The following is a 24869-nucleotide window of genomic DNA, read 5'->3' as shown; positions in this document are numbered from 1 at the left end:
ATGGGATAATACAAAAGGACTGGGGATAATACAAGCGATTTACGTATGGACTGGGGATAATATATCTTTATGTTTTGTCGGGTTTGTTTCATTATTTTGTAGTACAGAGCTTGTTCTTCTTAAAAAAATTGTTCTCTTAAGTTACACAAGTTCTGTAGCATAGCAATAAATTTATTAATAATTTTTACAGCAGTAAATCAAATCGCTCATGATTGGATCAGTGGTAATTGGTATTTCTTAGATGATGCACGCGAGCTAATTATACTCTGTAATGGTACGCTTGATGTCTGCATTGCAGTCTTAGACTTTGACGTAAGAACACCACGTGGAATAGCCTTAGACCCAACAAAAGGGTAAGTACTGTTAGACCCAACAAATTGGACCCAACAGTTGGGTTAGACCCAACAAAAGGGTAAGATAATTTTTAATTAGATTGGTAAATAATATGTTGGGTGAATATTCTCCTAAATCTCTATTTAACGAAGCAATATTGTTTATTGTGGAGAATACTCACTCAAAAAGTTTATTCACAAATTTAATTAAAAATGATCTACTATATTTTGTTTAACAATATGTTAGATTATTTTTAATTATATTTATGTAAAACGTATGGAGTGAGTATTTTCCTAAATCTTCGTTTAAAGAGGTAAGGCATTTGTTATTTGTTTAAGAGAAAACTCACTAAATATATTACACACATTTAGTTAAAAATAATCATAAAAGACCTAATTTCAAGAACTTTCAACTACGTTAAACAAAATGGATATCTCAAAATTTAGATTGGATGTCTTTGGGAAAATGGTGGGATTGAGAGGGGCGTTAGTCGCTCTCCAATCACTTTTAACTATTAAAAAAGGCACTAGCCCTTTCAATTTCCAATTGAATGAACCGTTTTGAAGTTTCTACGCTTTCAATAATAACCTTATATGCCCCCAGAGCATAACTTAAACCCCTGGCCCGGCGGGCTGTGGGGGGGGGGGAGGAGTTGTCATCTTTAAAGACCTAAGTTCCAAAACTTTCAACTACGTTGAATGCAATGGCTATCTAAAATATTGATTGGATGTGTTTGGGGAAAGGATGGGCGTGAGAGGGGGTCAGTTGACATCAAATCACTTTCGACTATTAAAAAGGGCACTATCCCTTTGAATTTCCAATCGAATGAGCCCTTTTTCAAGTTTCTACGACAAAGATTTCAATAAAAACCTTATATGCCCCCAGGGCATAACTTATAACCCTTGCCCTGAAGACTGTCGGGGAGGGGAGTATATTGCTCAAAGATATAATTTCCTGAACTTTGAACTGCGTGGAACAAAATGGCTCTCTCAAAATCTTTATTGGATGTGTTTTGGGAAGGGGCGGGCGTGGAAGGGATGTTAGTTGCTTTCCAGTCACTTTCGACTTAAAAAGGGCAATAGCCATTACAATCTTCAATTGAATGAGCCCTTTTGTAAGTTTCTACGACAACGCGTTCTATAAAAACCTTATATGCCCCGTGGGCATAATTTATAACCCTTGTCCTTAGGGCTTTGTGGGGGGTGTCATCATTAAAGACCTAATTTCTAGAATTTAAAACTACGTTGAATATAATGGCTATCTTAAAGTTTGGATTAGATGTTCGGGGAAAAGGTGGGCGTGAAGAGGGGGGTAGTTGTCCTCTAATCACTTTCGACTACTGAGACAGGCACTAGCTCTTTGCATTTCCAATTGAATGAGCCTTTTTTAAAGTTTCTACGACAACGCCTTCTATAAAAAACCTTATATGCCCCCATGTCACAACTTACAACCCTATCTGGGAATCAACTACGCTGAACAAAATGGCTATCTCAAAATTTTGATTGGATGTGCTTCGGGAAATGGTGGGCTTGGAAGGGCTGTTAGTTGCCTTCAAATCACTTTCAACTATTAAAAAGGGCACAATCCACTCCAATTTTCAATGGAATGAGCCCTTTTCGAAGTTTCTACGACAACTTCTTCGATACGAAGTGCCCTGCTCTAAAGGAAAAAATTAATAAATAATACATTGTGCCAACATCGTTCTTACGTTGAACAAAATGGCTATCTCAAAATTTTGATTGGATGTGATTGGGGAAAAGGTGGGCGTGAGAGGGGCGTTAGTCGCTATCCAATCAGTTTCAACTATCAAAAAAGGCACTAGCCCTTTCAATTTTCAATTGAATGAGCCCTTTTGAAGTGTTTCTATGACAACGCTTTCAATAAAACTTTATATGCCCCCAGGGCATAACTTACAACCCTTGCACTGAGGGCTCTGAGAGGGTTATCATCCTAAAAGACCTAATTTCCAGAACTTTCAACTGCGTTGAACAAAATGGATATCTCAAAATTTTGACTGGATGTGTTTGGGAAAATGGTGGGCCTGAGGGGCGTTAGTCGCTATCCAATCACGTTCAACTATTAAAAGAGGCACTAGCCCTTTCATTTCCAATTGAATGAGCCCTTTTGAAGTTTCAACGACAACGCTTCAATAAAAACTTTACATGCCCCCAGGGCATAACTTACAACCCTTGGCTGGAGGGCTGTAGGGGGAGGAGTTGTCATCCTTAATGACCTAATTTACAAAACTTTCAACTACGTTGAATAGAAGGCTATCTAAAAATTTTGATTGGATGTGTTTGGGGAAAGGGTGGGCGTGAGAGGGGGGTTAGTTGCTCTCAAATCACTTTCGATTATTAAAAAGGTTACTAGCCCTTTGAATCTAAAATCAAATGACCCCTTTTTCAAGTTTCTACGACAAAGCTTTCAATAAAAACCTTATATGCCCCCAGGGCATAACTTATAACCCTTGCCCTGAAGACTGTGGGGGGAGTGTCCTGCTCAAAGGTATAATTTCCTGAATTCCTATGCATGCCTTTCCAAAAACTAACCTGATAAGTATGTGTCCAATAAGAGAGTCATTCATACTCCTGCCATTTACCCGTGCCCCAGCCATTTAAACATTTGCCTCGCAATTACTTGGACTATCTGTCTTGGCTTTTCTCTGTCTACAATTACCCAGCCCAGTCTTGATGCAACCCATGCAACCTATTGCGCAAAATACTTGATAACTTCAATTCGAAATCAACGGCCTATGATCCCTAATAATCACTTAGAGAATTTCACAAATTTTATTAGTAACACCTGCATGCATGAAGAGAAAAGGAGAGTCCCTTCTTTGTAATAAAAAAAACGAAAAAAGAAGGACATGTTAGTCTTACTCATGCAATGTGATTGCTCTTTCGTGCAATGTGTGAGTGTTCTTGTAAACTTGCAAGTTGATTTTATTCCCTCGTAAAAAAAAAAAAAAAATCCTTTGATATTCAAGAATTTGACGAGTAACGGAAAGTTCTACTACGACTACTTCTAATAGCACCTGCTAGCTATTTTGTGTAATGTACTTATCAAAAAATAAATTCTAAGAGATACTAGCACAGCATGTCAAATTTTGTCCACCTGAGTCTAAATTATAGGTAGAAGAAACTTTGAAAGTTACAGAACTAGAGAGAATAATTTTAGAACATAGAAGTAATTGTTTTGAAATATAATCTTCATTTAAAGATTTTAGACAAAGTTGGTTTCAACGGCATAATTTTTATTTCAATTTGACTTCATTTTTGAGGCGGTGCCGTGTTTTGAAAATCTCAAAAATACATGTCATAATTATCAATCCTTCTTCAATTAAAAATCTATGAACATTACGACTTTCAAAACAGTGCTGAATCGAAAATATTTGTCACTTGGCAGTTGAATCCCGCTTTTTTTTTAAATTCGGCTACCTCTTCGCTCTTTACTGCAACCATGCATTAAGCATAGATTAAGCATTAAGAATGCATTAGCTGAAATGCATTAAGTATTTGCTGCAACCATGATTAAGTCGTTTCAAAAGGGTTGAATCTGTCCAGTTTGTCCAAGATATGTGAACAAGCGATTTACGTATGGACTGGGGATAATACATCTTATATGGGATAATACACGTGGACTGGGGATAATACAAGTGATTTACGTATGGACTGGGGATAATACATCTTATATGGGATAATAATAAACAATGGACTGGGGATAATACAAGCGATTTATGTATGGACTTGGGATAATACATCTTATATGGGATAATACAAACGGACTGGGGATAATACAAGCGATTTACGTATGGACTGTGGATAATACATCTTATATGGGGTAATACAAAAGGACTGGGGATAATACAAGCGATTTACATATGGACTGGGGAAAATACATCTTATTTGTTATAAGACAAACGGACTGTGGATAATACAAGCGATTTACGTATGGACTGGGGATAATACATTTTATATGGGATAATACAAACGGACTGGGGATAATACAAGCGACTTACGTATGGACTGGGGATAATACATCTTATATGGGATAATACAAAAGAACTGTGGATAATACAAGCGATTTACGTATGGATTGTTTATAATACTTATATGGGATAATACAAAAGGACTGGGGATAATACAAGCGATTTACGTATGGACTGGGGATAATATATCTTTATGTTTTGTCGGGTTTGTTTCATTATTTTGTAGTACAGAGCTTGTTCTTCTTAAAAAAATTGTTCTCTTAAGTTACACAAGTTCTGTAGCATAGCAATAAATTTATTAATAATTTTTACAGCAGTAAATCAAATCGCTCATGATTGGATCAGTGGTAATTGGTATTTCTTAGATGATGCACGCGAGCTAATTATACTCTGTAATGGTACGCTTGATGTCTGCATTGCAGTCTTAGACTTTGACGTAAGAACAATGATTTAAATTCAGGAAAGAAATTCTTTTATGTTTACGCAGTAGAGCTATTAAAAAACTTTTTATTAAAATATATTATGTTCCTATGCTCTTGAAAATTTTAGAAGTACTAAACAATTCAATTTTGCTCAACAAGCTAAACATTTTTGATCCAAGCATCTTTTAGGGGTCCATTTGCTAAATTTTCCTTGGCATAATTCAAGACGTATTTGAGCTTCAGGTGAGGCAGTACCTTAGAGGATCATCTCGGTACCATCGATGGTAACGGTACCATCTCGTTTATTATAATTTTTTTTTTTTTTTTGGCCAAACTATTTACAATTGATTGGGCTGTCTTGCCCTAACCTGTAAAGCTTGGATAAGAGATTCGAATAAATGCTGACATCTACTATGACATCTAGACAGAAAACTAAAAGCCGACATCTACTTTCCTAAAAATCTTAGAGAAACCATTTAACTTATCGCATTTTGTATCGGAGATAGAGGTACTCAGTTTTAATGAAACTTTCATCATTAGAAAGTGCGAATTTTTCTTTTTTTTTTATTAAATGGAGCTGGGTTTTTCTTCTTTTTTTCTTTTTTTTTTAGTTCAGGAAAGGACAGTCCCTAAAAATGTTCAAGCATCTTGCTAGGAAAATGCTAAAAATCAACTCAAAGAAAATATCATTTGAGCAATTTGGCAGCTTTGAAAGTTCCTGTGCTCGCTAGTCCCCTTGGCGAATTCGCTAATGGGCCCTTTGTCTTTGAGACATTCGGCTGACGCCAAGGCTTGCAAAATGATTTTAAGGTATCAAATCTTTACAGAAAGTGTGAATTCTGTTCTTTCGGTTAGATGGAGCAGAATTTTCTTTTTACAGTTCAGGAAAGGACAGTCCCTAAACATTTCCCAGCATAATTACTCGGAAAACGCTAAGAATCAGCTCAAAGGAATTATCATCTGCGCAGTTTGGCTGCTTTAGGAGTTCCTTTGGTGTCACCCACATTGATTGACAAGTTTGCCGACAAATAGGACCGCTATATTTTCACTCTAATTTCACAGTCAAACCGTAAATTGTCGACAGCTCTCGATGATAGGTCGTCCTCTTGGAGAATTTGCTAATTCTCCAAGATCTCTTATTTTTGCTAATCAAAAAAAAAAAAAAATTGCTTTGTCTTTGCAACGGTCAGCCGACGCTGAGGATCCAAAAGGATTTTAAAGTAACGCATCCTCTTAAATATAAAAGTTTGTCTGACTTAAGCTTTAGAACCGATTAATGATAACAGGCTAAGATCGTCCAATTCTTTAGATGCAAAATGTAGGTAATTACATTCGTTATTTTTTGTATAAACACTGTATCAGGGTCTTTAAAATGTAGCTAAACGAGCATTTCTTGACGGTGATGAAGATTTAAGGTCATTTCAGGTTTTATAAGCATTAATGTCAATCGCTGGACTAGTTTTTAGTTAGCGCTAACGTATTGATGCTAAATTTACTGTTAGTTCAGTACAAGATAGATTGGAAAAAATATTGCAGAGGATGGGCATCAAATAAGGTTAAAAGGTAAAGTAAGGTAATTAATATAAAATAATAATATAATAAGAAGGTAAATTTATATAAGGCAAAATAAGGTAAAATGATAATTCTTCATGAATTCTTTCAAGAATTAGACAAACCGTCTTTTCTTGTCTATACTACTACCACTGCTACTAACAACTCTTTGCAGTACTAAGTCGCATGAGGCTAACATAGCTACGCGCGCTCCTCCATCCTAAAATGGCAGGATCGGTTTATGGCCGGAAAAAATTGTTCATTTTTTATCCAAGGAAAATGACTCTAGAGATGATCAGGTCAAATTGTCCCATTTCCTTTCTTATCTCACTGTATGAAATACAGCTTCTTTTTCGTCTCACTCATTTGTCCCCTTTCCTTTTTTGCCTCACTCATATGAATCTTTTGTATTTTATAAAAAAATTCTTTTGTCAGAGCGAAATGCAAAACAGGATATGTCTATTCTAATAGAGGGTAGATTAACATGCTTCTTCAGTTCCTTCAGAAACCGGAATTCCTTAGAGCTTTCAGCATTTGGATAGCGTCGTTGCCCTTTTTTTTACAATCCATCTTGTATTTTTTTGTTAATTAATATCACAAGAGATAGCTAACCCTATCCCAAACTGAGGAGGTTTGGGTTTATAGGTGGCTCGAATTCAGGTTGGCTTTTCGTAAAAAAATGAAAATATAGTAAATAGGTTTTTATTAGGTATACAACGTGGATCGAAAAAAATAACTCTAAAGGGATGGATATTAAATAAGGCTCAAATGTCCTTTTAACTCCCCGTTGCATCCGTTACCCCGTTAACGCTTCATTGCCTTTTTTGCCTCATTGCTTAAATGTTGCCGCTATTTTTCTAACATGCTTTTTCACTTCAGGTTTATGTTTTTCACCGAGTGGGGAGCCTCAGCCGCTCGTTTAGAGAGGGCGCTTCTAGACGGAACGGAGCGAAAGGACCTTGTGGTTGACAAAATTGTGTATCCTTACGGCCTTGCTTTAGATTATGCAAATTTACATGTATATTGGGTTGACACGTATTTGGATTTCATCGAACGTGTGGATTATGATGGTCATAACAGGAAGAGCATTAAAAGAGGACCTTTTGTCCAGAACCTTTATGGAGTTTCGCTGCTAAATAATGACATATTTGTTACAAGTTGGAAAGATAGTAGTCTACTGCGCGTCAATAGGCTAACAAGTGATGATTTTGCTATTATATCGTCTAATTTGAGTCGTCCATTTGCTATTCATGTTTATCATCGTCAACGTCAGCCATTCATGTCACATCCTTGTAATATCAACAACGGTGGGTGTCAACACATTTGCGTACCTCTTTGGAATAAATTACAGCCAGTGGCTCAATGCATATGTAAATATGGGTACAAGCCAGTCAAAAGCGGCAAGTGTTTTCGTATCAAGTTGAGCCAGTTTTTGATATATACTCAGATGAGGCCTGCTAGTGTTAAAGGGATTTCAATGGATCCAGAGATGGGGCGGTATCAGGTGATTGAGCCGATAGTTGATGTAGTTAAACCTGTAGCATTAGCTTTTGATGCCAGAGAGGAGTTCATCTATTTTGCTGATAAACAAAGGTGAGTTATAAAATATATTATTTGGTCCTATTTATTAAATTCAGTCAGAGTGTATCCAACGGGGGGGGGGGGGCTAGGGAATGTGGACACCCTCCCATTCGATTTGGTCTCCGACTCGTAAAAATGTAACAAAAATAAATATAAAACGAATTTTTGATGCGTTTTTTATTTTTTTTCTATCTTTTTTTAAGAAGCTTTATGATAGTTTACTTTGAATAATCTATAAACTTTAATATTGATTAAGACAACCGTAGAAAAAGAAAGGAGGAAAGAGGAAAAAAGGAAATACGAAATAAACAGGAAAAAACAGTAAAATGATGGTACACTTTTTTAGTTTCCATAATTTAGCCATTTCTTTCAAATTCCATAGATTAATAGCACATCATTATGTTGGGTGCTGTGCTCACATTTCTTTGATAATATTTTATTATTTTTCATGATGTATTGGTAATATTTTTAAAGAGGGATCTGGTATTGAGTAGTCCATTATATTAGTAGATTATATTAAGATCGCTTATTATTTCTGTATAGTAACAATTTTGATACAAATAACAAAAGGTAATAAAACAAGGTGGATAAAAACAGATCGGGAGCAAGTCTTTAAAGCAAAATTTATTGTTTTGCCAGCTAATCTTATAGCTCTTTTTAATGAAGTTTCATTGAAATAAACTTTTTTTGCGATAAAATATATTAGATCATTTTTAGTTAAGGATGTGTATAATGTGTTGAGTGAGTCTTCTTCTACGTCTCTGTTTTATGAAGTATTATTTATTTAGCAGGATACTCTCTCAACACACTAGCCTATACAAAAATTCAGTTAAAAATGATCTAACATATTATATCTAACAATGTGTCGGATCGTTTTCGTTAAAATTGTGTATACTGTGCTGAGTGAATATTCTCCTAAACGTCTATTTGGCGAAGTGTTATGATTTATTAAGGAGAATACTCACAACACATTATGCACATACTTAATTAAAAATGACCTAACATATTACAACTAACAATGATCTAACATGTTACATCTAACAATATGTTAGATAATTTTTAATTAGATTGGTAAATAATACGTTGGGTGAATATTCTCCTAAATCTCTATTTAACGAAGCAATATTGTTTATTGAGGAGAATACTCACTCAAAAACTTTATTCACAAATTTAATTAAAAATGATCTACCATATTTTGTTTAACAATATGTTAGATCAGTTTTAATTATATTTATGTAAAACGTATGGAGTGAGTATTTTCCTAAATCTTCGTTTAAAGAGGTAAGGCATTTGTTATTTGTTTAGGAGAAAATTCACTAAATATATTACACACATTTAGTTAAAAATAATTAAACACATTATGTTTAACAATATGTTAGATCATTTTTAGTTATACTTATGTATAACGTATTGAGTAACATTTTCCTAAATTTTGGTTTAAAGAGGTACGGTATTTGTTATTTATTTAGGAGAAAAGTCACTAAATATATTACACACACATTTAATTAAAAATGATTCCCTCACTTCTGAGAGAAAATTTTCGTGAAAACTAGTATGGGCAATCATATTATAAAATCTGTATTGGACAGAAGACGTTTCGAGTACTGTGCATGTAGCATCACTTTCTGATATTAGTAAACAAAGGCGACTTTTTACCGGGAGAAACATTTCCCGACCCCACTCAATTGTTGTTCATCCTGAAGAAGGGTAAGTGAAAAAAAAAAAAATCTTTTAACTATATACTTTTTTTTATGTTTAGCAATATTATATGCATATATTATATTTAGATTTATATATATATATTTATGATATTAATTTATACATTTAATATATATTATATATATATATATTATATATATATATATATATATATATATATATATATATATATATATATATATATATATATATATATATATATATATATATATATATATATATATATATATATATATATATATATATATATATATATATATATATATATATATATATATATATATATATATATATATATATATATATATATATATATATATATATATATATATATATATATATATATATATATATATATATATATATATATATATATATATATATAATGGCCCAGACTTAAAGCATAGTCGTGAAGACCACAGGTGAATATTTAGTGTAAATTTTTAATCAATGTCAATTTACTGTCAATGTCACAGATGAATATTTACTGATGAATATTTACTATATATATATATATATATATATATATATATATATATATATATATATATATATATATATATATATATATATATATATATATATATATATATATGGCCCAGACTTAAAGCATAGTCGCTGAAGACCACAGGTGAATATTTACTGTCAATTTTTAATCAATGTCAATTTACTGTCAATGTCACAGATGAATATTTATTGTTTTAGCGAGTTAAGAATACTTATCCTTTAAGTAAAATTTACTTGTCCCTTCTTTTTCTCAGTTTATTGTTATATTGATGTAGTAATAAAAAGTGAGATTATATGGCCAATTGTGACATACAGACTTCTTGAAGAATAGATAGAATCATAATGGTAAACGTGGACTTTGAGATTGAATATTCTGTTGTTTAATCTCATGTTTGATGAGCTCTTGTTCAACTGTAATGTGATAATATCTCAGGATGTTAACGTAAATTCACTTCACATTTGCTCAATGTATAAGCTTTGTGTTCACATTCTGGGGAAGCAAAATTGAAGAAAAAGAAAAGCATAGTGACATGAGTTACTTACTGCAAATCTAAAAGAAAAGGAGGGGACCAGGGAAGGCAGATAAACTATATTTTACTGTAAGTTGTGCAATCCTGAAATAGAACTACATTTACGACAGATAGGGTTAGATACAAATATATATTGTCGTTGCAGCGGTAGCTGTATCCTGGTAAAGGACGAACCTTGGCCAATAGTAACCCAAAGTTAATTATTTTGAAACCAAATCAGATTGAAACAAAAAGTACACCATAGGAATGGCTGTGACCGAAACCCCCTATACATGAAACCTACTATCCCCTGGCTTGAACAACAAAGAAAATGGCTTTTTTTTTGCATGGAAAGCACTTATGCGGCCTCTTTTTTCTTCGATGCAGAGATTCGTGGATACAACTAGAATTGCTTTAAGTATACTATATATATTTAATTTAATTTTTTTTTAGGGTGTTATACTGGTCTGAGTGGTCGACCACGCTAGGTAGCCGAGATACGCTTGAACCAACCTATGACGGTAGAATAGAAATGGCATGGATGGATGGTTCAAATAAGAAAACTATTATTTCATCTAATCTTCACTGGCCTAATGGATTAGTTATAGATAAAACATCACAAAAATTATTTTGGTGTGACGTATATTTAGAAAAAATTGAGAGGGCCGATCTAGATGGCAGCAATAGAGAGTTGATCCTATCAGTGGGTGATTGGTTATCACACCCTTATTCTCTAGCTGTTCATGATGGATTTGTGTTTTGGTCTGAACAGGGTTTGTTTGGTCGTATTCAACGTTTAAATTTGGACACTAAAAACATCACAACCTTACGGGTAGAGAACCCCATTTTGTTTGATCTCAAATTATTTGATGTAACTGCTCAAAAAGCCAAAATAAGTTGCTCAGGAAATAATAGTCAGTGTTCAGATTTGTGTTTGCTTACGCCACATGGTGGTGTATGTAGTTGTGCCAATGGATTAGAATTTGATGATAAATTTCAATGTGTTAATAGGACAGAAAGTCCTATTTGTACTGCAGAACAATTTAAATGTAAAAGAAGTGGAGTTTGTATTGGTAAACAGTTTGTATGTAATGGGGAAAGAGATTGCAATGATGGAAGTGACGAAATAGGAACCTTTGGAAATCCCTGTAAAAGTGTAAGTTTTCTTTTAGCCTTGGGTTGTTTTCTCAAGTATTTCTTGGTAACTAAAAGAACAAACGCAATTGTAAAAAAAAAATGAATAGGTCCTGAAAAAGATGACTCAAAATTTACAATTCCATATTTATAATTACTTCTGGAATGGTCATTTTACCACTGCCGTGGCAGCACAGTGGATTGATGTTGTGCTTTTCAGGGATCAAGCAGGCGAGGGGCAGGGATCAATCCCCGGTGCAGCAAGGTTGAGTGACACGCTTGCATCTTCCCCTGCAAATAAGAATCAGAAACTGAAGCGTCGATTCGACACCCTATATGCTAGCAATGGTTCTGGAGGATATTTATCCTTTTTTATATCCATATCATTGCAAAAAAATTATAATAATAAAAAAAATAAAGTAGCCTAAATGTAGTTGGTCGATAACTGTTTTCCAAAAAGACATCAGCTGCCTTTTCCAATACTATAAAGTGCCGGAACCCAATTTTTTCCTTGAAAATTATATTTAGATTTTGAATTTTTTTTATCTTTATCCATCTCCAACATCTGGTAAATGTGCAAAAAATTGAATTGTTGCTAAAGCTTTGGATACTAATACCACTTTGGTAATTACAATTAGTATATTACTTAATCGATTATTATTTACTAAAATTAGTGATTTATTGTTAATAACTGTTTTTCAATTATTTTTGACCAAGTTAATTCATAGATTTTGGTTGATAGATCTTAATGAGTAATTAAGCAAGTTTAAGCGTGGGTCGGGATATTTATAATGTTCCTAATATTCTAGTTTTAACGATCTCTTTTCACAAAAGCATGTTAAATTTCATTGAGATACGTATAGTTTGATGCTTATCGGGGGGGGGGGATGCAAGGGGAGCAGAAATCTTGGGAAGGACTTCTCTCCAAGTCACCGTCCTTCCTAATTGACATCCCTGTGTAATAATCTCTTATAGTTCTCAACTTCTGTCCATTTCCTATGGTTTTGGTAGGGATCTACAAGTTTTACAGAACTGTGTACTGTCGAAAAACCCGTTGAAGATAGATAGTGGCTTATTTAGACGTCAAGTAAAAAAATTTCCAAGGCTTATATTACAAAGGGGCTCCTTAAGTTACTCCTTAGAGGGCAAATACTAGGATGTTAGATTGCTACTAACATGTCATACTTCGGGGAGATAGTTTTTCCCTCCTTATAGGTGGGAATAAATATTACCACGGAGGCTAGTAAGGAGATAAATAATAGATATAGAAGGCTAGCAAATAATTACAAGGCAATGAATATTACCGGGGATGTAATTTAGCTGAAAATTTCTTTTGATTTAAAAAGTCCCAATAAAAAGCACATAGGCTTACCGTGTATAACCTACTGTATTCTACAACTAGTTCATGAAACATTATGAGTCTCTCATGCTTTGGCATTCTTCTTTGGTGTCTAAAGAAACGAGCTTTGCCAGCTTGAAGGCGATTGAATAGTGGTGCACCTGCATCGATTTTCCCTGACTCGTTTCGAAATGTCTAGCAAGAAGACTTCTGATCATGATCTGATCAATTATGACCTTACTTATGTGTAACTTGGTACGAGGCCAGATAGGAACGCAGTACCAGGCATCAACAAGACTGCGTATGCTCAACTCCAATCTATTTTGATCTTGTGCTAGCTCTTGAGGAAATTGGAGCCAGCAGCTATTCCATCCTCTGCTGAACTTTTGAAATTCCTCAATGCGCCCGAGATTGTTTCTGACAGTGTCCCACCAATCATTTGATTGACCGCCTTTGTTAATCTGGGAAAGGAGCAGCTGGAAGCACTTGCTTGATTATGATGTATTGTATTTTCAGTTTAATGTTCTCTGTTTGGTAATTGTTACGGTGTGCTCAATGTTTTACCAGTGATGGTGTACGTCAACATTGGAGACTCTATCGGAGCATTGTATCATCAGGGTGTTTCATGGACAGTGGCGGTCAATACCTCCTTAACATGGAGATGGGCTGGACTCAAATGGCAGAGTCTCGACTGCCTAGAAGAGAACATACACAGAAGCTGCTTTGTTGACAGGTTTTGTCTTCATGCTTATCTCCCCCCGGTTCTGCAAATGATGATGAAGCTCTGAGAATACAGCTTGGGAGGTTTTTTAAATTCTTGTCTGCAGAGTACAAGCCGGTAATCAGGCGTTAGAGATCTCTGTGCCTGGCGACAAAAAATAAAGCCGGCTCTTTCGTCGCCGGATCTATCCCACGCTACAGAATTACGAGTTTTTGGTGTCACTGACTACTTTATTTTCTTCAGTCGATCTGTTTAGTCTTATCTATGAGAGACGAACAGCATCTGTTCGGTAACTACTCATTTTCATGACCTTTACTAGTCTTGAACAATATCACTTCCCATATCTGATATTTTAGCTATAAACGCAGAATTTTGTAGATTTAATCACACTGAATAGCTGTCCCACTTCTGGGTCTTGCCGACATTTTAGGGAGCGATGTCGTGTCATTCAAAACTGGGAACGTCGTAGGACAGGAGATAGCCCGCCCACTCATTTGAAGAGGGGGGGAGTAAAACGTGTGGTAATTCTGAAATTGCGGTGGGGAAGGGTGGGTGCCGAGTTCAAGTTATTGCTTACATGATTAGCGTCAACCCTGATTAATGCAATTAATTTTTTTTAACTTTAGGTCGATGAAGAATGTAAACCAGACGAGTTCAAATGTAAGGACGGGGATTGTATATTCTTAAAATGGTTTTGTGATGGTGACGAAGATTGTGAGGATGGATCTGATGAAGAACCCTCATTGTGTAGCAAGACAAAATGCGGTTCGCAGGAATTTACTTGTGAAACCACCAAGCGATGCATTCCTCGACAGTGGGTTTGTGATGGACAGAGCGACTGCCCGGATGGTAAGATAATATTTGTTTCCAGAAGTATCACTAGCTCTAGTACAGCAGAATTCTCTTCCTATGTCAAATAAAGGAATTAAGACAAATAGTAACAGCAAACAAAATTAAAAAACGGAAAACGTTAACATAAATTAAATGTTATAAAAGTTAAAGGGATTTATAGACTACAGATTATAGACTATAGACTACATATGGCCATACATGTTTTACCTAAGGCAGAGGAGGATCAAAATATTAAGTTCATTTTTTTTGCCATAATTTGTTTCAGGGGGGGAGGTCTTCTGACCTGTGTCAAGGAAGGATCCTTTCTGTGTGGACATACGTGCCTCCGCTTCCTCATGCAACGCCCTGTCCCCTGCTTATGTATAAATTCTACGCTAGGTAGACTAATTATGATTTTCTATAGATTAAAGACTACAATATGGTATGTTTTCACAATTTTAATTATGCTTTGGATCATACTTGCTCAAAGGAGCGATAAAAGTTAGCTGCACCGTTCACATTCGTTAACTCAGACAGTGGAGCTCTACATTAAAGTTTGTCCAGAGGACCTTCAGTCCCAGAATAATTTATAATTTATTAACTGCAATCTAAAATATTGCCTGAAGATATTAGAGAATCATCCTTGGATACCACTATACAGTGGTTGGGCCTCTGGGCAACTTTGTTCCCCCTAAGAAGAGTCGTCCTTGTCCTTAGGTTGCGCTAAAATTTCCCATTTAAGCCTTACTGCTAGCTAAATTTATACTGTCACTTAAAAAAATGTGCATTTAATTATCTTTACTTACTTACTCAAGTGCCATCCATCCTCAATGGGACGTTTTGGGGCCGCTCCTTTCTAAATTTCATGGACCAGTGCTTCGGACAAGTTGCCATTTTAAGTATTTAAGTATCTAACATGGCCTATTTTTATATATTGAACAGGAAACCAAGCTCATTTATTGAAATTTAAAATTCTTGCTCCCATTCAACTCACGTTTTCAGAAACAATCATATAGAGGGAGTACTAGAAAGCTATGTTTGTTAACCCCCTTCCGTCTCCCACACTCTTTATATGAAGGGGTACTATAAAGCTGCAATACGAATTACAATCTATGTCTTTTATTTTTGGTTAGCTGTATCTCGGTGAAGAATATATGGGGCGTTACCGATATAGGTTATTGCCCTCCCCTCTCCTCTTTAACAGTGTAAGCAGGCCTATATTTCATGAAATATATATTGCTCCCCGACAGATGCTGCACACAGGACAAGTCTACCTCCATACAGTCCTTTATAGGTTTTTCAAGACAGGGATATGTTTTCAGTTTATTCTGATTTTGAGGCCTCAAACGTCAATGTTACTCGGGAAAATTTTGAAGTCTTTTAACCTATGAGTGGCTTCTTGGTAGCTTGAAATATCCTTTTGATAATCAAGGTGTATTAGTTCAAATCCCAAGTGCATAATTACTGCTCTGTTCAGATATATCCTGCTTAAATAAACGCATCTGTTAGATTTCATTCAAAGTATTTATTCAATATCAAGGATCATGAATCTGTTGTTATCTTACTGGGGATATATCTCGATTTTATATTTTGTATGTCTTGATAGTACTAAGTAATCACTAGATTTTTTCTTCGCAGATGGCTCTGATGAGAGAAACTGTTCGAAGCCTATGTGCTCACCAACTGAATTTGCTTGTGCAAATGGTCGTTGCATCCCATTCACGTTCCTGTGTGACGGCCAGGACGACTGGGATGATAATTCAGATGAGAAAAGTTGTCCCTCCATTTGTGATCATGTTGTCAATTTTCTATGCCGATCGGATCGTAAATGTATTCCTGGTAGTTTCCGTTGCGATGGTTTTTCTAATTGTGCTGATGGCAGCGATGAATTAAATTGTTCGAATTCGGATCGTTTTATGAAAACTTGTGAACCAAATGAATTCCGGTGTGATGACGGACAGTGTATACCCAAGATATTACAGTGCAACATCGATCATGATTGTTTAGATGGCTCTGACGAGAAGAATTGTAGTAACATCAGTTGCAAGGAAGATGAATTCTCGTGTGCTGACGGTAAAAGATGTGTGCCAAAAAGATGGAGGTGCGACGGAATTGCAGATTGTGATGATGATTCTGATGAAGCTGAGTGTATATTTAAGCCTCCTCCGTGTCTCCATCCAAGCCGACTCTGTGATAATAGGACTGTTTGTGTTAACCCTCCTGAGATTTGTGACGGGAAGCCAGATTGTGACGATGGGAGTGATGAAGGGCTGGGTTGCGGTAAGATCAATTTAGCAAATTTAAGCTTATTTATAATCCCCTCTCAACAATTAATTGTCTTTGTGATTTGTATAATTTGTATTGTGGGCTGTGCAGAACAATTTGAGTATCACACGAGCAGTAGCAGACAAGTGGGGAGACTCGCATGCAAGGGGAAACATTATCTCCACCGCTGACTCTATCTAAAATCTGGAAAAGTTTAGACATATAGAACTAAAATTAGGTTTTTTTTAGACCATCAGATTTCCTTCCTAAAAAGGCCTTCAATCTCACTAAAAAAATTTACATATTTTTCCAAAAAAAACCTCGAAATTTAGCTCTTCTCTAAAGTTTTGAATTTATTTATCGGTTAGTTGTCCAAAGTAACAATGTTACGCTCAGAAAATGCGTTCTAAGCAAATATTTTTACAATGCTTCACTTGGATATAGTCACCAAAGTTGTGGTTATTGCCTACACTAGTTTTCACAAAAATTTGCTCTCAGAAGTGAGGGCAAGAAAACACAGCACACACCGCATGATAGAATGCGTGTGGTAACGCGATCCCGTGGTATGAATTTGGTAAGGATTACTGGAGTTTCTACAGAGATTAGTTCTTGCGACCTGAATGTTACGGTCAGAAAACGTGTTTTAAGCAAATATGATTGCCCATACTAGTTTTCACGAAAATTTGTTGTCAAAAGTGAGGGCAAGAAAACACAGCACACACCGCCTGGCGAAATGTGCGTGGTAACGCGATCCCGTGGTATGAATTTTGAAAAGGTTCAGTTCTTGTGACCTCCCTAGGCTGTTCCAAGATTCAACCTGGGATTGAACTGTTTGCAACCTGAGGGAGCATACTCTTACACGAAAACGAAAAGGTGTGTCTCTAAATAAATATAAAAGTGAAAACAGAATCTAATATAGAAGTATTATTAACCTTTAAATTTTTTTTTTATACAATCTTAAGTCTTAATACAGCCAATCATAGTTTTTGAGAATTTCGTGGTGATTTTCTTGTGCTTAAAGAATTAAATAGAAAATGATCTGAAAAATTATTTGGAGCTGAAGAATGTATCTTCATTTTTGTGTGCAGTAGACTCACTAACGTCATATTAGAAATTCTTTGAGGTAGAGGCTCTTCCCAGCCAAAATTGTATGTTTTTATGTTAGATTTGTTGTTTGCTCTACACCACCCCCCCCCCTTTTGCTATCACCCCTGTACATCATTCTATAATTCCTCACTTTTCATTATACCCCTTGTTCCAATTTTACTCACTCATACCCATATTCCCGCAATAAAAAAAAAGTATTTTTACATCTTCCTACATAACAATGCACATGACAATTCCACAGCGTTTTTTCTTTTTATACAATTTTATTACCTCCAATAAAAAGCAAATATTCCTTTGTAATTATGGCCTGTGGATTAAGATGTACCAGAGGAATCTTTCTCACTTTCTAACTCTTTTTCGAAAGAAGTATTTAGAAATCGTTGCTTTCTCGCTTAATGGTTGTATTTGACATCACACTTCTCAGATAAGGTAATCGCAGAAACTGTTTGCTAACCTGTTGTCAAAGAAAGTATTACCTGGGCAAGGTAAGTTCAATCACGCTTTGATCCTCCTTATATACATTGAACTCAGACGTGTGATCGCGTGGCATTACCTCAGACGCGTGATCGGATGGCAGCAATGATTTGCTCTTTGGCTTTGGGCACGGGGATGTTGATAACGTCAACATTTCTTTATTTTGAATTGTGGATAATCGGGAAGAAAACAGCTAATGGTTTCTCACGTGTCCTCAATCGATTTAGCATGATGTACCTTTTTGCAAGTCATGAACAGTAAACATATATTTAATTAATTATGTTATAACTAGTTAGACAAAGAAAGAAATCTTAAGAAAAACAACGGGCCTATGGTCAGTAGTAGTCCTCGAAGCCGCGCCACGCCGAAATGACGGCGGCGAATGTGTGGTTCAGTATCGGCGGCGGCGCGCCCCCACGCGCGCCGGAATTTATTTGGCGGCGCGCCGCCGATTTAAAACCCGGGGGCGCGCCACGGCGCGCCGATTTTTCTGATTAAAAATAATAATAAAAATTCCACTTCACCAAGCACGTTCAACCTCGATTTTAGTAAGGATTTTTAAATGGTTGGCTAAAAACATACAAGAACAATATGACAAAACAGGAATTTGTTGGGCCGTGCGGAAAGTGTTTATGTTCACCGTCGATCAGACCAAGTAGAATTCTCATTTTTAGCCACTAGACCCAGGGAAACCTATGTTGTGTTTATGTTTATCATCGCATTGTTCCTATAAAATCCCGTGTTTAGTCATTTTCTTCTTGTTAATGATTTGTGCTAATGTCTGTATAAATTTCAAAGTTTAAAGTTAAGACTTATCCTGTTTATCAAATTTATGCTAAATGTAAGTGAAAACAAACAAACAAATAACAACATCAAACACACACTGTATACAAGTCAAACACCATGGCTAAATACTACTAGTTAATTTAAGACACCGGTTAAATCACATCAGTTGTAATTAATGTAACAAAATTCAGTTTTTTCACTCTGTCTGGAGCCATTGATTTTTTTGCAGTCACTATCAGTCCTGTCGTGCTAAAAAGCCGTTTAGCTGGGGCACATGTGGCCGGTACAGCCAGAACTTGACGAGCGTAAACTGCCACTCACAGGATGTGATACTAGTATTGGACCTTGGGGTCCCACAGAATGCCGCAAATGGGCTTCTTCTTTGAATCTACTGAAATAAGTTGTTTAATAAGGGAGAACAAACCTGCACCTTCATCAGAGGGCTCCTGCACCCTACACTATAAGAGGAACTAAACTGCACCTTTACCCTCTTTTCTTATCAACACGGAATAACCCTACGAAATTCTTTTTTGAAAGAAGTGGTCAAGTTATAACGTTTCAAGTTAAAGTTTAAGGCTACTTCAACTTCAATGTGCTCCTCTAACTGTGCAAAAAAAAAATGTAGTTCATTTCTATAGATATATTTCTATACCAGCTCTAGATAATCTACCCAGCGGGAAACTACCGCAAATCAGCATCGATAAATAAATGAAACCCAAAACGAACAAAAATAACAATAAATAACTGAGTCAAACTCAAAACGAGCAGCAATTAACATAAGTTGGGCTCAAAATCCCTATGCCTTCCCAAGGCCAGAACATAATTCTCACTTTACTGAAAAAACATAAATGTTTTTACTTTTATAACTTTAATAAATCAAATAATATTAACATTTTGATTACTAAATATCAGCATATGCATATTAAACTGACAATGCATATTCATTTGTATTTTTGTCAGTAAAGCACAAATTATGTTCTGGCCTTGGGAAGGCATAGGGGTTTTGAGCCAAACTTATGTTAATTTCTGCTCGTTTTGAGTTTGACTCGGTTATTTATAGTAATTTCTGTTCGTTTTGGGTTTCATTTATTTATCGATGCTGATTTGTGGTACTTTCACGCTTGGTAGATTATTTGACTTTAATTTTGCTCATTTTTGGTTTAATGGAGTTCTTTACTTTTCTTTGAAAAAACTTATTTTTTGGAAACAGTTTTTTTAATTAATATCTGTTCGTTTTATATTGACATAGTCTTTTCAGGGAAAAAGAAAATCATACTTTAAATCTTTTCGTTTTTTTTAAGAATTTATAGTTTGGCCTGCTATTTGTATGCTGGAAAACAATTTTCAGCAAAATTTAACAACATAGAACCTTATAAAAATCTAGACACAAATAATAGAGTTTAATTTAGTTTCATACCTCCTCTAGTTGACCTGAAATGGAAAACTTGATAACATTCGCAAAAAAATTTGTTTACTTTCTTTGATAGCTTGGATACACTTACGCTATTTTGATTTGGTCAAATTTTAAATGCAGAAGAAGCCCTGAAAGTTTGAACATAATACCCTAAGTCGTTCTTGGGATACTGCTGAGATTCCTTATTGGGAATTAGCATTAACACAGTGCATTTTGATTAAATCTTATGGCAACATTTAGTTTTTAAACACAAAGAGAAATGGGAGGGTGGGCGTGGGAGGGGGATTAGTTTCCATCCAATCACTTTCGACTATTAAAAAGAGCATCGGCCCTTTCTATTTTCAATCGAATGAGCCCTTTTCGAAGTTCCTACGACAACTCCTTCGATACGAAGTGCCCTGGTCTAAACAACAACAACAACAACAACAAAGTGATACATTATACCCACATCGATCTCTGCTATAAAACTGTCAAGCCTTCCAATCACTTTCGATTATTAAAAAGGGCACTAGGCTTTTCGATTTCCAAACTAATGATCCCTTTTTGAGTTTCTACGGCAACGCTTTCTATAGACACCGTATATGCCCCCAGGGCATAAATTACAACCCTTACCCTAAGGGCTGTGAGGGTGGTTGTCATCCTCTAAGTCCTAATTTCCAGAACTTTCAACTACGTTAAACAAAATGGCTATCTAAAAATTTTGATTGTATGTGTTTCGGGAAAGGGTGGGCGTGGAAGGGGTGTTAGATGCCTTCCAATCAATTTCGACTAATAAAAAGGGCACAAGCCACTCCAATCTCAAATTGAATGAGCCCTTTTCGAAGTTTCTACGACAACTTGTTCGATATGAAGTGCCCTGGTCTAAAGGAAAAAATAATAAATAATACATTGTGCCAACATCTTTCTTATATACCTCCAGGGCATAACTACAAAACCCTTGCCCTAAGGGTTGTGGGGGAGTAACCTCCTAAAAAAAACATATTTTCTCTCTGGAAATCAGTTACTCTGAACAAAATGGCCATCTTAAAATTTTAATTGGATGTGGTTGGGGAAACGGTGGGCGTGGAAGGGGTGTTAGCTGCCTTCCAATCACTTTCGACTATTAAAAAGGGCACTAGTTATTCCAATTTCCAATCGAATGAGCCCTTTTTGAAGTTTCAACGACAACTCCTTCGATACGAATTGCCCTGGTTTGAAAAAAAAAAAATACATTGTGCCAACATTATTCTTTACTTAGACAGCTCGATTGCGCTGTCTATGACAACATCCTGAATTGCCTAATGCTCTTTTACCTACCTCTTTTCATCCGAAAATCAGAAAGAAAAATGAACAGAATTTTAAAGTGGAAGGTAGAATTTTTGTTTCAAGAAAAATTTATTTTTCTCCTTCCTACGAACCGATATACATGGCGAGCCCAAGATGACAGTATTTATTTTTAATAAACAGATTAGCCGGGATGACGGTTGAAGCTCGGAGGTCTATATCTATAACCAAAAAAGAGACAGAAAAAGAAAAAAAACGGCGGCTTATTAGGGCCGCCGCCGCCGATAGAATCAGCGGCGGCGTCAGCGCGCTGATGCAAGCTCGGCGGCGCGACGCCGTTTTTTTTTCGGCGATGCGCCGCCGACTTTTCGGCGCGGCTTCGGGGTCTAGTCAGTAGGAAGAAAACAAAACAATCACACAAATCTTTTGCCTATGTAAAAATAAGCGGCTTGAGTGTTGAGACAGAAAATCTAAAACGTAACAATTTAAAGAGAAGAGGGGAAAAAATCTACACTAAAAAGAATATATTATTTATTTCTTTATTTGATTTACTTATTTCTATTCTTTTTGATTTTTTACTTTTTTTCTGTTGTTCTTTTAAATTGTTATGTTTAGATGATTTCTATCTCAACGCTGAAGACGCCTACTTTTTGTAGGCGAACTATTCGTTTGATTGTTTTCTTTTCTTCCTGTTGGTCATTTTTGTTTTTCCCAAGATTTCTTTCTTTGTTTTGTCATGGTATGTCACTTCGGCTTTAGATCTTTATTAACTGATTAATAATGATTATTAATTAATTAATTAAATGGTTAAATAGTAACTAAAATTAATGTAACAATTAATTGATTATTTACTCAACATAAGGGTTAAAACCCATACATAAATAAATGCGAAGTTGCGTTTATTTTTTGGACAACTGCTATGCTGAGATTTTCTTTTTTGAGTTATTGCTGTAATGTATTTGTTTCAAAATCTACGCCTTGTTCAAAAGGTTCTATCGAAGTTAAAAGTTTACGTCATGGTCCCAAAAACAAAGGTATGGCTTGCTCGTTCATTCAGTGGAGGATTTTTTGCTGGTAGATTGCATCTTGAAAATTTTTTAAAAGAAAAAGGAAGACTTGATTCCTGTTTTTGAAAAAATAGGAGACAATTAAAGGGAAGAATGAAAAATTTGAAAAACAAGCCATGTCTTGGTCCAGTCCATAAGAGCATGTGTCTACCTCCTAAAAAGACCTTGTAAATGTTTTTGGATTGAATTAAAATCCAGATAATATTGTCAAATCATTTGGAAAAATTTAACAGAAAAGAAGTTTAATCAACTGAATCTTCATTAGCTGATAGGAAAAAAGAATAACATTTTGTCGAAGTAACCCCTGTAAAGTTATTGTTTTTAATTTGACACCCCCTCCCCCCGTCATGTTATTTTTATCGAAATCACTGTACTGAACAAATTTACAGAATTAGGCAAGTTTTCTGTTAAACAGTATAGCCTAAATAAACACAATTTAAGCAGTAATACGCCCGAAGTAGAAACAGGGTTGAGAACACACTTAGTACTTTGTTCGCCACTTTAATTAAACAGCGATGTTATGCCATCTACAGTAGAGATAAGATCAATAAAAGATTATGGTAAACTTGTTTCAAAAAACCATTGCAGGCTAGCCACCCAGAAAGCCAGTATTTGATAAGAGATTTCATGAATGAATAAGTATTTTTATCTGAACTTAGTGAAGTATTGACGGCAAAATTTTTAATGTTGACGTTTAGCTTGGCTTTGATTTCTGTTCAGTACTTTTTAATTATGATTTATTTACATTGTTTTGGTTTTTATCTCTATTTCGCTGAGACCAGCTGTTGGCTTTAATAGACAAAACATTCGTATACATTTGTTTACTTTTCACATTCTTGATAAGTTCTTCAACCCCCTTAAAAGTTCTTTGATAAAGTTCTAAAGTCTTAAAAAAAACAAAGGAAAAATAAATATAAAAATTAGTTAAGTAACCAAAGCGAAAACTTAAAGCAGGTATTTTGGCAAGGACCTCCGCCAAGTCGTCCTCAGTGCTAAAAATTGTATTCAACTTTTTGAATGTATTAAGATAAAGAAATGTTTTTTTTTTCGTCAAGCTTTTCTTTTTATCTGGTTTTAGGATGTATTTAGTTCTAGTTTAGCTAAATTTAGGCTACATTTCCCTGATATTAATTTCAAGGTTTTAGATTATTTACCTTAGCATTTACTTTAAGCAAATACTTATTTACCTCAAGTTTTTTCGTCTTTTAAATTAGAAAATCTATGCTACTGAAGTTTGACAACTGTGAAAAATATGAATATTTCTACGAAGTTGCTGGTGTTACAGCCAATACAGCTTGTAATAGCTATTATTTGAGAGAGCATTTACTTATAATTTTTCGTTGTTCACGATATTTATCTGTCTTTTAGAAGAGGATTTATGCTCCAAATCTCATGAATGTAGTCATGAATGCCATAATGCTCCCGAAGGTATGATCTGTTCCTGTCCACATGGTTTAAACCTTGGTAGTGATGGAAGGACTTGCGAATCAGCTCATCCTTGCCAAATATGGGGAATGTGCTCCCAGCTTTGTACTCCCTTTAAAAACCGGCATAAGTGTGATTGCCTACCCGGGTATGCCCTTGATGCTGACGGTTTTACCTGCAAAAATTTAGGTATGTTTGTAATTCATTTGGAAGAAATATATTTTATTTTCCTCCCGAGATTTCATCTTTAAAGTAAGGTACTTAGATAACTCTTAAATTTTATATTCAAAACGTTTCCTGAGAAAAAAAAATTGAATAAAAACTAAAAGCAGAATATTCAAACAGAGAATACAACATCAAATATTTGAAATAAAGTTAACACTAAATTCTTTCTCATACAGCCTCAGATTGAATAAATCTGTCCCGAACTCTT

The 24869-nt window shown here is 35.2% G+C and overlaps 1 protein-coding gene across 1 annotated transcript in view; it reads left to right on the top strand.

Annotated features, from left to right (window-relative positions):
* Positions 1–24869, top strand: part of LRP1 (LDL receptor protein 1) — a 654607-nt gene that overhangs the window by 237670 nt on the left and 392068 nt on the right. Inside the window, 7 exon segments of the mRNA XM_089105022.1 lie at positions 191–353; positions 7174–7887; positions 9454–9582; positions 11064–11766; positions 14431–14653; positions 16274–16915; positions 24380–24625. Coding sequence (XP_088961148.1) covers positions 191–353; positions 7174–7887; positions 9454–9582; positions 11064–11766; positions 14431–14653; positions 16274–16915; positions 24380–24625 — 2820 coding nt within the window.

Source organism: Artemia sp. Qi Xiang Cuo, chromosome 19, assembly GCF_049724085.1.
Source record: "Artemia sp. Qi Xiang Cuo chromosome 19, ASM4972408v1, whole genome shotgun sequence".
Lineage (NCBI taxonomy): Eukaryota > Metazoa > Arthropoda > Branchiopoda > Anostraca > Artemiidae > Artemia > Artemia sp. Qi Xiang Cuo.
This window is presented reverse-complemented; position numbering and strand designations above follow the sequence as displayed.